Source organism: Pygoscelis adeliae, unplaced genomic scaffold (assembly GCF_000699105.1).
Source record: "Pygoscelis adeliae isolate BGI_AS28 unplaced genomic scaffold, ASM69910v1 Scaffold40, whole genome shotgun sequence".
Taxonomy (NCBI): Eukaryota; Metazoa; Chordata; class Aves; order Sphenisciformes; family Spheniscidae; genus Pygoscelis; species Pygoscelis adeliae.
In genome coordinates this window covers 1043449-1056968 of record NW_008823953.1, presented here as the reverse complement: position 1 = coordinate 1056968, position 13520 = coordinate 1043449, and the positions used below count along the sequence as shown (strand labels likewise).

The window sequence follows — 13520 nt, the reverse complement described above, 5'->3', positions numbered from 1 at the left end:
GAGAAAAAAAAAAAAAAGAAAAAAAAAAAAAGGAGACAATCCGGAAAAAAGAACACAAAAACACAGAGAAAACAAGCAAACAAATGAACCAAAACACACTGGGCTTCAAAAATGAGCAACCACAGTGTGGTTCTACTGCAATTTGATTATGTAATAACCTCTTTTCTTCCCCCAGAAGGTAATGCAGAGTTGTGAAGTTCAAATGTAATACAGAGGATGTTTGTCAGAGTGGAAACAAGTGACAAGCTAGTTATAATGCCAGGCCCATTTCCGATACTTTGGGAGAAATACGGACGTTATGTGTTGAGTGTCAATTTGAGTTAGTTTTATTTAGTTCTAGGAATAGAAAAGCTTTGCCTCGCTCCCAGGGCGCACACAACAAAGGTTAGACCCTTCCCATGTGCTGAGTTTACTTTAGCCGTAAATTATATACTGCGATAGAGGAGCATGGCATGTCTTCTGTGAGTGAAGTACTGCCAAATTGGTTTGTGGAGAAGAAATGCCTCTTCTTTAATCTTTTCCTTACTGTTTGTCACAGATCAAATTCTTCCACCTTCTTGCAATGTGTGGTGCCTTACTCTTAAGAGTGACCCTACTGCAGGATATGGTATTACTAAATTTGAGGAAGGTTTGTCAACTTTCACCGTGTCTTAATCATGGGGGTGGGACTGAGTCAAAAGTTTTACACAAATTTTAACCTGTGTTTTCTCCATAGCGAAAGGTGCTTTGGATGGCAACTAGAGTCGGAGATAGGGATCAGTACCTACCCACAGAAGCAGACTGAGAAGGCTGGCAAGTTCTGGTATTTGACATTCAGCATGTGGTTTTGTGTGGATCAATGTTTAATTAACAGTACCCTGGGCTTTTCTGAATAAAATTACAAAAGACTATTCAATCATAGTTTGTCTCTCAACCGGTCTTGGAATAGGCTTGTTTCATAACTGAAGGACTGTGCCAATTTCAGCTTATTTCTGCTAACATGCTGGGATTGTCATGACCATGCAATGTAATATAAAGACATATTGGTAATTGGGAATACCAGGGAACAGAAATGAGTTTTGCAATGGTTACTCTACCCATGATTTAAAAGAGAGATGAACAAAGAGTTCATGACTGATGATTCTGTTCAAAATCAAATCAGATCAACCACCAATTTGTACATAATTGATTTTCTACTAAAATAATTGTACAAGGCAGCATTCTGCAAGCGGAGAGCCTAGTATACAGATTTTTAAGGTTCTGCTTCTTTTCACTAACATTATGTCTTTCTGGGGACAAACGTTTAGGCAATTACTGTAATTATGATAAGAACTCCATTTCCCATATGATGTACAGAAAATGAGTAGCCACTGAGGACTGTATAATTACATTTACTCCCACCCACCCCAAGAAAATCTTTCACTCAGACAGTATAAGATTGTTTATTTGATACATCAGTGTTAAAATCATACAAACACACATGGAAGAAAATTAGGAATTAAATTATGTCTTCTCTTTGAGTCCCATTAGGGGAGCTGAAGGGAGCAAAGAGAGGACAAAGTAATGTGAACTCAGTGTGAAGGAATGTAGCTAATGTTCCTTATCTGACCTCATGCTGAGCCACAGCACCAATGCGGAGCAGTTCTTCTATGGCATCATCCTCGTACCCTAGCATGCCCTTCAGTATCTCCACTGTATGCTGTCCAACAAGCGGAGGTGGTTTGGGATGTGACACAGCAAATTCACTGTATCTGACACCTGGTCCTGTAAAGAAAGCAGACAGGAGGGAAATTATTTTCAAAAGTTACTGCCCATATTTATATTGAAGTGTCTATGTTAGTTTAAAGGAAAATATCTCATTTTCACAGCAGTCTTATCACAGTTCTTATCACAGAAATGTTATATTCTGGTATTATAGACTAAAAAAATTCCAGTTCACAATAATGTACCAATAAGCCAGTTTTAAGTAGTTCACCCAAATGCAGAATTGCTGAATATTCGCCCAACATTAAGAAAGTCTTCCCCTTTTTCCCAGTGGTATCTATATCGGGGTGCTCTAACTCATTAAGTCACAGGTCTACCACTCGCTGCCACCTGAACAACGCAGGCAATGCCCAGCCCACACAAGGGGATGTGGTGCAGAAGTCCCCACGCTGTCTACAACAGGAGGCAGCACAACCATAAGAATGCAATGAAGTGTCATGTTAACACACTGTTACTGATGTCGGAGCAGCGCACCAGATGATGGGAAGCACCATTGTTAGCAACAGCTCGAGTACCTCTGCAGCATGCTCCATTATCCTGCAGTGATGCAGAACTGACATTATGCACAGCAAAGATATTCCAGGCTTGTTTTATGTTTTCTATCAAAAATATAGGTAGCAGCAGCTGTAAGAAACTCAACAATGCTTTATTTACTCTGGCAAGAATAATTTCAAAGGTGGAAATCACTTAGGGAAATGGGCAACGATATGAAGACTTTTATGTCTATTGCAGGTAGTCAGATCTCACTTTTTAGCAATTCTCTGTAGTGAACTGAACAGAGATTTCAGTGTAGTTCCTTGCAGACAAGTAGCTATACCTTCACTGTCAGTCTCAGAAGAGAAAATGGCCACAAATTTACTCTAGGATCAAAACTGAGGTATACACTCAGCATCTGCATAGAAAAACTAAGTGTTTTATAGAGAAATAGAGGACAATAATTTCCCTAATTATCAGTTGAAAACTTTTCTTTAATACAAAGTACAACCACCTTTGGTGCTTTGGACAATTGGCAAAAGGATTTCTCTACTCATAGTTATGGTCTTTATTATATCATCAAAAAGAATTTACAGAAGTTACATGTAGTTATGTCTTCGCCTATGACACTACAGTTTACTTAGAAATGCAAAGAAATACATAGGGCATTTTAATAGGCAGAAGAGTGTGTGACTTATTTCTGAAGAAACAGGATCTAAACCAGCAAGGGAAATGAACCACAGCAAGAAGTCATCCTAGAAGGGCATGAGTAGGGAAGTTCTCTACTTGAGTTACTACTTATTTGAGGAGAGATGCTGACAAAGGTCATGCAGCATGCCAAAATACGCCATTTTTTCAACAGTCTTCCTCAACTGTGACCAAATGGCTAATACAGTAAAGGTATCCACCTCAAAGCAGGACAAAATAAGATAAAGGGTGCTTAGAAAAACAGGTTTTTTTCAGGCTGATTTGGCACGTTCCTGATCAGTATGCTCCTGGAAGAGGTCAGGTATGGTCCCTGTGTTTAAAAATGAAAGGAGGTAGAATTAGGGAATTATGGACCAAATCATTTAACTTCAAGTTCCGTTAAATACTGGAACAAATAACCACACTGAAAGTACTCAGGAGATGAGTAACAGCTAGCATGTATCTATTAAGAACAAATAGTGTACGCTCGATCTCTTGTCTTTCTATCAGAAGAAAGGCTGGAGGTGAGATATATCCCATCTAACTTTAGATGCCAATAGCCTAGATATAGATGTTTAGTTGCTTAGACTCCCTTTGGATAGATGTTTAGTTGCTTGAACTCCCTTTGGAGTCACCGCAGATGAAAAGACACACTTACAGTGTAGTTCTTCTGAGACACCGGTAAATGACTAAACCTGGCCAGATGAGTTGTGATCACCTATGTTTCTCCATAGAGGAGAGGCTAGACAAGTACCTTAGATGCAGACCTCTACCACGCAGACATCTAAAGTCAGGTGAAATGACTCTCTGACCACTAGGATGCCAGATCAAGATTTGACTTTCAGAAAGAAAATTCTCTGCCATTTTCCATAAACTTACTAAAGAAACATGGTCTAGGCAAATCCAAAGCCAGGTGCAATACTGAGAGGGAAATCATATTCAGGGAATTGCTGCCTGGGATCTTCTAAAACAGAATAACGTTTCAAGTGAGTTCCAGAAGAATCTGTTCAGGATGAAGCACTAATCAGTATATTTTTAGTGGGTCAGCTGATGGAACTCAGATCGTACCTGCTCAGGTTTCTGAGGATTTCAACCTAAACCTGTCTGTGAAGCAGATTTCACAATGACCTGGCTACACTGGAGAAATGGTCTGATAAAACAGGGTGAAATTCAATAATGTCAAGGGGAAGGAACTACATTTAATTATATAAATACAGGGCAGGAGACAAATAGCAAGGTAGGAATAGCTAGGGGTTATTCTAGATCACAAAGTAAAGATGAGTCAACAACATCATGCTGTTGTGAAAAAGGCAAGCGTCATACAGGGATGTACAAACAAGAGAGAAGCCTGCAGGACACACGAAATAATCTTTTTGCTCTAGTTAGAGCTGGCAGGTCACAGCTGGAGCAGTGTCTGGTGTGGGCCCCCCACTGCACAGCCATCTGGAACACCTGAAGAGGTTCTACAGGACAGCAACCAAAATAATCAGAGAAAACATGACAGACTGAATAAAGCGGGATCGTGGACCTAAAGAGAAAGACCAGGGAAAAAAGGTCTTCAAAACTGTCTTCAAAAAAATGTAAAAAATAACCAACAAAAAAAAAAAAACCAAACCCCTCAAAATCCATGTGACCTTTCTGCAAAGAGGAATTAAATCCTTTTTCACGTCCATGATGAGTGAGAAATAATTGATTTAAATTGCAACAAAGGAAACTGAAGTTAGGTACTAGAAAATAAACTTTTATAATGGTAGGGGTAGAAAAATGCTGAAACAGGCCATGCGAGGAGGCTGCAGAGTTCTTATCAATCAGGTCTTCAGGAACAAGAATTATTCTAGCACAGCTGATCCTACGGCTGATCCCTGGGGCTTGCTGATGGATTAGATGATCTCTCACAGTCCCCTTTCACCAACTAATATTCACAAAAGCTAAGAAACAGCTCACATCAGGAATAACTTTTTTATTAACTTATTCCTCTAATTCTACTCACTTTGAACACTCTCAGTTCAATTTTCAGAGGAAATCTCAAGTGAGAGATCAGTACATTTTAAAGGGACAGGTGACATCACTAGGCAATATTTGTATTAATCATCTTCCTAGGACTAACTGAGGGCTGAACTGGCACTAGTGCAAGCCACAGGAATGATCTATCTGTGCCAACTGAAATGCTGCTGAAGATAATTTCAGAGCAAAAATGCCCCTTAGAGATTTATTAGTCTAGAAATTCAACGTAGCCACAAAACTATTAGGCAATTTCTATTAAAATATATAATAAAATATAATAATATATAATAAAGCAATCTTATTTCAGGTCTGTGTATCTGAGAACTCTTTATAATGAGAAACCAGCAAATCCTCAAAGGAACTAGTTTAGCAGCTATACACTTTTCACTTGCTTGTGCAAATTTTTGCTAGTATAAAAATTGCATCTCTCAAACCCTGGGATTTTTTGCAGTGATATCAAAAGACACAGAATAAAACCTCTAATGAGACAAAAACAAAATTGACATTAAGTGTACAACAGGCATAGAATGCTTTACACATCCCAAAGAAATTAATCGTACAAACCAGAGCATGCTAGAAAATTGCACAGCAATTATAAAACCAGTGTCTTCCTTGAGCTTTTATTGTTTGATGCATAATTCATCATGCTACTTTTCACTTTGATAGAGTTATAAAGTTATCTACATTCATTCAAAGGAGCTACTTGCTAATGATCCATCATTAACGATTCTCTGTTCTTTCCTTGTGTAACTTCTACTTGGCTTCTGCGTCAATTAGGAGGGTGCAAAGCTTGCCAGTCAGGCTTCAGCAATCCCACGCTCCTACTGAACAATGCTCCCAGAGAGCAACCAGCAGAATGCTATGCAAATGCTAATTAAACACAACTGCCTTATGAGGAAACCATCCCTTGAGGCAGAGAGAGGTGAACTGCTTTAATTAAGGTCAGAAGCATTTGCATGTGGGTGAGTTACAGGGAGCCTTGCAGATGGAAACAGGCCTTTTGCTGGGGTAGAAGCAGGGTTACTGGTTGGAGGAGGTAAGACAGCAGTCACCTGTGCACCCTGGCTGTAAGCAGGACACTGGACTCAATTCAGCCATGAAGTTAAAGGGACACATGTGGTCACCTGAAAAAAGCAATGAAGGAATGAATGGTAGCTGTGATTTACCTTTGTCCTGTGAAACTAAAAGAGGCCTCTTTCTCTTTTTGCTTTGATTATCATTGCCAGTAAACCAAAGAGCTCTTTCACCCCATTTAAATTCTAGGCTAATCTTATTTTATTATTATTATTATTATCATTTTGACTTTGGCACATTGCTAAAATACATGCTGTGCACACCACGTTAGGTACAAGAGTTAATAGTGCAACAATAAATCAAAATTTGTATCAGTCGCAACCACAATGACAACTGTACCAAGATATCTTGAAGACCTCCCCGGTACTTGAACTCAACATCATCATAATAAATTCTATTTCTTCGGTGCCTATCTACTATAGTATTGCTAGGCATCAAACTGAGCTATTAGGTTAAGACATACTAAAAACATTAAAGCAAAAGACAAAAATGAGATAAAACCACTGAAACAGGTCCACAGGAAGGGCCCTGCAAGAATGAAATGCCTTTGAACATCCACCCTAAACAGGTGAAACACGCGTCAGTCTTTGAATGTGTCACTGGGCATTGCTGAGATTTGGGGCTGCAGAAGCAAAGTCACTTTTACTCTACAGGTAGCAGAAATTAAAGTTGAATTTGAATGATATTAAATGTGCAAAGCACAGTATATAAAAGTGAATAAAGGTAATAATATTTGCTTTGTCCTGACAAATAGCAGTCCTGAGGCATTGTGCAGCAGTCACTGGATAACACTTTTTCTACAGCACAGGTTAAAGCATATTGAAGTAATCTAACTCTCAAACTATGTAAAGGGAATCAGGCCTGGGGACAGCCAAGCTCAGGGAAAAGTCATGATTGTTTGTTATTATTCAAGTGGGACAAGGAAAAGAAAGGGGAATTTTGAGCTAATGTATGTGTACACATTGTGCTTGCAACATATCGCCTACATTTGCAAAAAAGAGCAATGAGAAACCTAACACCACTCATTAGTTAGTTTTACCCCGGCTCACAGTGTAGTTTATATACATGTAGGAATCACACGAACACAAACCAAACACTTGTGCCTCTTCCAATAACATGGTGTTGCTACATAACAGTTTTGCAATTCCAATGAAATATCATCAACAGTCAACAGTGCTGGCCCAGAGCCAATACATTTGCACCCAGATCCCATATACGCTACAGGTCAAGTGTTTAGAGCATGCGATCGGCTGGTTATGAAACTGGCCTAAAGGAGGATCAGCAGAAAACAAGCAGGGACTTTTAAGGCAATGAAGAGGAAGACAATACTGAATAAGTCAGCAAGAGGGGCTTCATGGCTGCCATGGAGGATATTTAGTCATTAGCAGTGATGTGTGCAGGGATATGTTACCAGCAGTAGATCAGGGAGACCTCGTTTTGAGTGTCTGGTCTCTTCCCTTTGGTCCCAGCCATGACTTCTGTGAATCCATTATTCACAGCTGAGAAGGTGGGGTGCCTGAGCACACAGTACAGCGCAGCTTGGCTACCCTGCCTTTACACCAGGCTTCTTCCCCTTGATGAAACACAAAGTAGAAAAGTACACACAGACAAAAAAGCTCATTAAAAAGTCCTGCTAGTACGAGTAGTGCACACAGGCTTCAAGGAAATCTCCAGAATGAATAATCCGCTCCATCTTAACTGGAGAACTCCCACATTTTTCTATTTCTTACCACAGATGTGAAAGCTTGGGAGCTTGGGGGACTTTTCAGGAATCTATTTAATCGCTGGGAAAAATCCTTTCCTTTTGCATTACATTAGAGCTGGTGATTTACGTTTTAAGAACAACTTGTAATAGATTCGGAAAAAAAGCAATTAAGGAGATAACATTCAAAGACTTGCTCCTCCTTCCCTCACTGCAGCTTCCACTTCCTCCCCCACTTAGAGCACAGCCACACAAAGTGTTCACTTGGCATCCAGCACAGCTAAGAGGGTGGAAAACTTTGGCAGGATGAGTAGGAATGAGTAACTGAGAGTGGAAAGGATGGACAAACTTTTTCAGATGGTAATAAAAAAACCCAGTAAACCTTGTTCTAGGTGCCATACAAACACAAATAAAAATAAATCAGTAAGTAGTAGTAGTAAACAGTAAAATCAGCAGGGCAATAAATAGTATCAATGCTAGAAATATCTACAAGCCACCTGTTCACCTGTTCTCATTTGGACAGTGCTGACTGCCATGGGAGAGCTATGAGGACCGTCCAACGTCACAAGAGTTGAGAATGTAAAAACTGAAGCATTGTGAGGGGAATGAGTTGACAGGCAGAGCATAAACATAGTTTATGTGGGATAGCCATAGATGGGTGTCTAAAAATCAGGCCACTTTTAAACCCACACTTAGGCATTCAAAGCATCCATTACGTAATTCTTAAAACCCTTTGCCAAGTACATTTATAAAAGTGCTTTCTTACCTGAAGCTGCATATATAGAAATGCATTAAAAAACATTTTATGTATTTCCTATCAACCAACATCCTGGATATAATCAGTGTAAATACCACTCAACGTTTATATAATGCTTTACATTTTCAAAGTGTCACCATACTAACTGTACCTAATTAATCTTACATGACTGCTGGAGTAAAGGAAATCATTTATCAGTCACTCTGGTTGCATATTTGAGAGTAATCCCGCATAATTACACCATTCAAATAATGCAATTTTGCAAGAGGACTCTTGGCACCAAAAAGCTTTAACAAAGTTGCAGTAAGGTGGTGTCTACTGCTTCCCACGTGTATCACCTCACAGTGCTGAAAATTTGGCCTAACTTTTTGTCCAGACTCACATGGTCCCACTCCTTCCTGAAACCCCCAAAGACCTTAAGAGAGGATTCAAAGAAAGACAGGAAGGAAGATGACTAGTAAGAATACCCAGAGGTAGCAATTTTAAAGAACCGTAAATTCCCTAGGTAATAATCTGTAGCTCCATTTCCTAAGGAAACAAATTTACGTGTCTGTGCTGTCTTTCTAATCATCTGTTTGTCTGCCTTGTCCCTGCCACACACAGTAACTTCTGAACCTGTCAATCTTGACAAAAGTGTAGAAATCCCAAGGAAAATTAAGTTCTTACCAGTGTTGTGAAAATTGGCAACTGCTGAAGGACAGACACCCAAATTACTGCCCTGATGACATTAACAAAACCAAAGAACTCAGCTGTTATATATTCTGTTTGGCTGCAAATGGCTCACCAGTAAGTACAGACACAGCTCTGTAAGAGTCACCTACCACATACCATCCTTCACTGGGGAGACAGGGCATAAAGGACATGAGGAAAGTTCAGGTTATCATAAAGATTACATATAGGGTTTATAAAGGATGTAAGTCTGAAGAAAAACAATATTTAGTTCCAGTGTTTGTGGAACAACTTCTTCTAGGCATCTTTTCTACAGTACTGTGGAAGGTGTATTCAGGCTGTGCAAGGAACTTAAAGACTTCTAGCTTAACATAAATTACTCTTGCAGGAAGGAGCTGAAGAACTAGATGGCAAAGAAGAGTAACTGGGAGAAGCCCTGCAAAACTCTAAAAGGAAAAACCTACAGAGGCAAGCCTAAACTACTGAAAATCCAAGCTAAAAACATAATGTTTCAAGCCATAATCTGATCAATACAAAACTCGATATACGATCCCACCACAGGATGCAGGCTAACCACAGGATGTGTACCTAATGCAGAAATTACGGGGTGATGCTGAAAGGCTTGTGCTACGCTGGAGGTCAGGCTATATGATCATAATGGTTATTTCTGGGCATAAAACATATGAATTTCTGAAATGCCCATAAGCAAAACTGTTTCCACACAACGGGGCTGGGGTTAAGATGGCCTACCTGAACCTCCTCTGATGCTTAGGAAGTCAAGCCACGTATTGTTTCATGTAGACATCTTTACTGTAAGCCCAAAGGCCTTAATTACTGTATCTTAAGGAGAGTAATTAGTGAGAAGTGTGCTCCTAGTATGGAACAAGAAAAAGCAAAATGCTACCTGCAATTAGCCTCTTGTAAGGACAGAGAATTGCCTAGTTGCAACACGATCACATGATCCTGGAAGCTGAATCATGTCCCCAGCTGCGCAGGAAGGCAAGAAGTTCCTCGGGCCCTCCTACTGAGCCTGGTGAAAACTACTTCCAAGTCCCATGCCTTGTGGTTAGTGTGACCCTGCATGCTGGAATAAGACACGCCAGCCAACCCAGAAAGTGTTTGTGTCTCCTCAGTACACCAATTTGTCCTTTCCTGTGTCCTGTCTCCAGCTATAGGTTAGATTTTTTGGCTCTTCAGAGACCCCAAAAGTAATCCTCTTGGCCAGCTGTGCATCATCAGAGTGGGAGCAGATGAGCTCTTTCTTACTCTTTAGGCAACCAGCTGAAGCCCGGATACCTTAAGTTGATTCTAGTCTCTTAATTCAGGGATGCAAGACAAATGCAAACCGAAGAACATACACAGCCTGATCCTAAGGCTGGGTATAATTTTCTCTCTGATCTCTTACTTGCTAAAGCGGCACTTTTTCCAGGTAGGAGGCTTTAAGCTTTTTCCAAACAACTGGTTAAAATAACTAAAAATTAAAAACCTGTGGGCCTTCTTTTAACACAAATGTGAAAGAATATTCAAAACATTCTCCTAAGCAACTTTTGAAAATGTGTTTATTGCTCCCAAACACTCTGCCAATGTTGACAAGTCTGATCTTCCAGCTCCTAGGGAACATTTTTCTGTGGCCTGTCCTTGAAGTCTTTGTCTAGTTATTTCTGTACCCTTCTGTAAGCCTAGACATCAGAACAGGGCACAGATTATTGCACAGAAGAAAAAACATTTTTCTATGTCCCCTTTTTATACCTCTAAAGAGCGGACCAGCTCTTTTCAGTACACCTTGTAATGGGAATTTATGTTAAGATTATTATTTGTGATGGTTCCAATCATCCTTCTCCAAGTCTCTTTTCAAAACCAGAGGTGTCTGTTCCCCCGGTCTACTTGGCATTGCTTTTGTCTGACGGTATTAAAGCCCACTGTAACAGCTCCTTCGGCAGCAGTAGTTGGTAGCCAGAATAGAAAGCGAGCTGGGTGACAAATGGTTCGTGACAGCGGCAGTCTATCACATTGCTTTGCTTCAGTTCCCTAACCTCACCACAACCCATTTGTATATTAGTACAGATGATTTATTCATTTATTTAGGATGATTAATGTCTTATGACATCCATCTTAGCCTGTTAAGAAAAAGAAACCGAGAAATGAAAGCCTTCTTCAGTCCACCTGTAGCAGAACTGTTTTCAATCACTTCTTAAGATTTTTACATTGACTAATTTTTCCTCAACAATCCCTTGTCTTGGCCAAAGGATTAAGTCTCAAAAGGGGTGTATTGTTATAAAAAGGCAAAAATCAGACATTTAGTTAGATGTCAAATCATGTGTCTGTCATGTGCTGTATGTGCATTGCCACGCACATTTTTTCTACGCATCTTTAGACTGTTCCTCTGTGGCTACATACACAGGCATATAAACCTTCACTTTTGGAAAATTCAACAGTCGGTCGATACTTTCTTGCCTGGTTAGTGACCCACACCAAGTAAGTATCATCTGCTGAGTGAGTATTAAAATAATGGAAAAAGCCATCAGCTGCAGCACAGCCAAGGAAATTCTGGTGGTTGAAATTCTTCAGCACAGATGACAGCCAGGTAACTCTATGTTTGAGCACCATGGAAATATTTGGAACTCGATTCTCAATCAAGGCATCTGTGATTAAGTAGGGCTGAGCACTATGCACAGCCTGATCATTCTTCCAAAAGCTCTCCCACTCCACCCTCCATTTACTTCTGCTGTCCCTTGTGCAGCAGAATGAGGCCAGTTCCAGTGCACAGGGACTTTCCCTGGCAAAGGAAGATGGGAAGGGATTTGATACTTTGTTTTGGATTACTTGAAGAACTGCAAATTACATTTTTAGCTCTTTTTGGGTAAGGTGCCCAGACTCCTTGAGGCATAGGCTACTAAAAATGCTGGCTGAGTTTCGAAAAGCACTGTGCAATCTGGGACGACTCTGTTTTTGAGTGTCATACTTGAGACATCTTTAAAGGGGCTCAGTTTCCAGAAAAAGCTGAGGACATCTGAAAATCTTTCTCTTTCAGGACGTTTCAATTTGACTGTGCAGAGACATCTGGTATTCAAAGTAGACAAGAAGAGCGAATATCCCTTCATTGAGCAGGGGAAAGCAAAACTCTAGACATAGAACTCCTTTTAGCAACTTCTTTTTTCCTATTTCCTATTTCAAAGCAATCGTCAGGTTAATCTTAAATTCTTTAAAGGGAAACAGTGCTTAAATTGGAGTCTGGGAGTGGGACTAGAGAGAGGGCACACTGCAGATTAGGCTGTTTTTTCCCACCAATTTATAAGTGACAATTTGATCAATTCTGTCTCAGTGTAAAGGACTAGGAACGGCTTTTTGGTTTTCCATTGTCTGCTGCCAATCCCTGACGTGATATTCAGCTCATCGACTTGCAAATATCAAAGCAGTACGGGGCAGGAGAAACAGCCGTTTCAAACCAAGCAGCCTTCAGTTTGGTTTTTGGTTGTGCGGGCATGCCGATGTGAGCGTGTATGTCAGTTAAGTATAGGCTGGTTCTGTATCTAAGTTCTTGTGGTTTCTAACATTTGCCAGCTTTTACTCCGTCAGAAGAGATTTCAGTGTTGCATTCTACACTACAATGGGCAAAAGAGTCAGAAATCATCTCTCCTCGCCCACAAAGACTAGAGTAGGATTAAGAAACAGAAATTTAAGAGTCAGACACACCCATGAAGAGGAATGAGGCACAAGGTTAGGAAGCCATCCAAAGCTCGGTTGCCTATCCCCTTACTAAACTAAACTAAAAAGTCTCTTTTTGCTCAAGAAGGCAGCTGAAAAGCTGGGGAACAAAAATTAAAATCAGATTGAAAGCAGCCATGCCTAAGCAATATCCCATCTTAAATGTGTGCAGATCAGTTTCATTAAAATATTTCCCCATTCTCTCTTTTTCCACCTCCTAATACTTTGGCTGTTTCCTTTAGCTCCCCTTTAAACTGCAAAGCAAAATGCTTTTACTGACATGGTTTGTAATTTTGAAGCCCTAATCTTAAGCAGCAGGTGCTTAGTTTTAATGGAATTTTTCCATCCCTGAATGTCTGGGAGCATCAGTAGCACCTCCCTCCTACACAGCCCCTCACCTTTGATCCTTTGCCATTTGTACTTGTGGGTTTTCATTTACTGTATTTCTTCTGCTTTCCACAATCTGCTTTTTCACTGCAAACCCTTCGACCTCTCCTCTCCTTTCTTTTACCTCATACAATTGGCAAGTGCTGTCTCCTAAAAATCCTTATAAAATATGAAGAGCCTTGCTGCCTCTGGCCTCACTATCTCTGGCCTCATTTTCAGCAGTGCTGTGTCTACTTTACACTGAACTGGCAATTTAAAAGAGCCTTAGAGTGGTTGTAAATATTTGCATCACAAGAACAATTATTATATTTTAATTGC

At 40.1% G+C, this 13520-nt stretch overlaps 1 protein-coding gene across 1 annotated transcript in view; it reads right to left on the bottom strand.

The window, feature by feature from the left end:
- Positions 1–1413: 1413 nt before the first annotated feature.
- The window catches only part of SUGCT (succinyl-CoA:glutarate-CoA transferase), a 326679-nt gene continuing 314572 nt past the window's right edge, over positions 1414–13520 (bottom strand). The window contains exon 13 of the mRNA XM_009321484.1: positions 1414–1743. Within this exon, the coding sequence (XP_009319759.1) occupies positions 1580–1743 (164 nt within the window). The 3' untranslated portion in view covers positions 1414–1579. The remainder of the gene's footprint in view (positions 1744–13520) is intronic.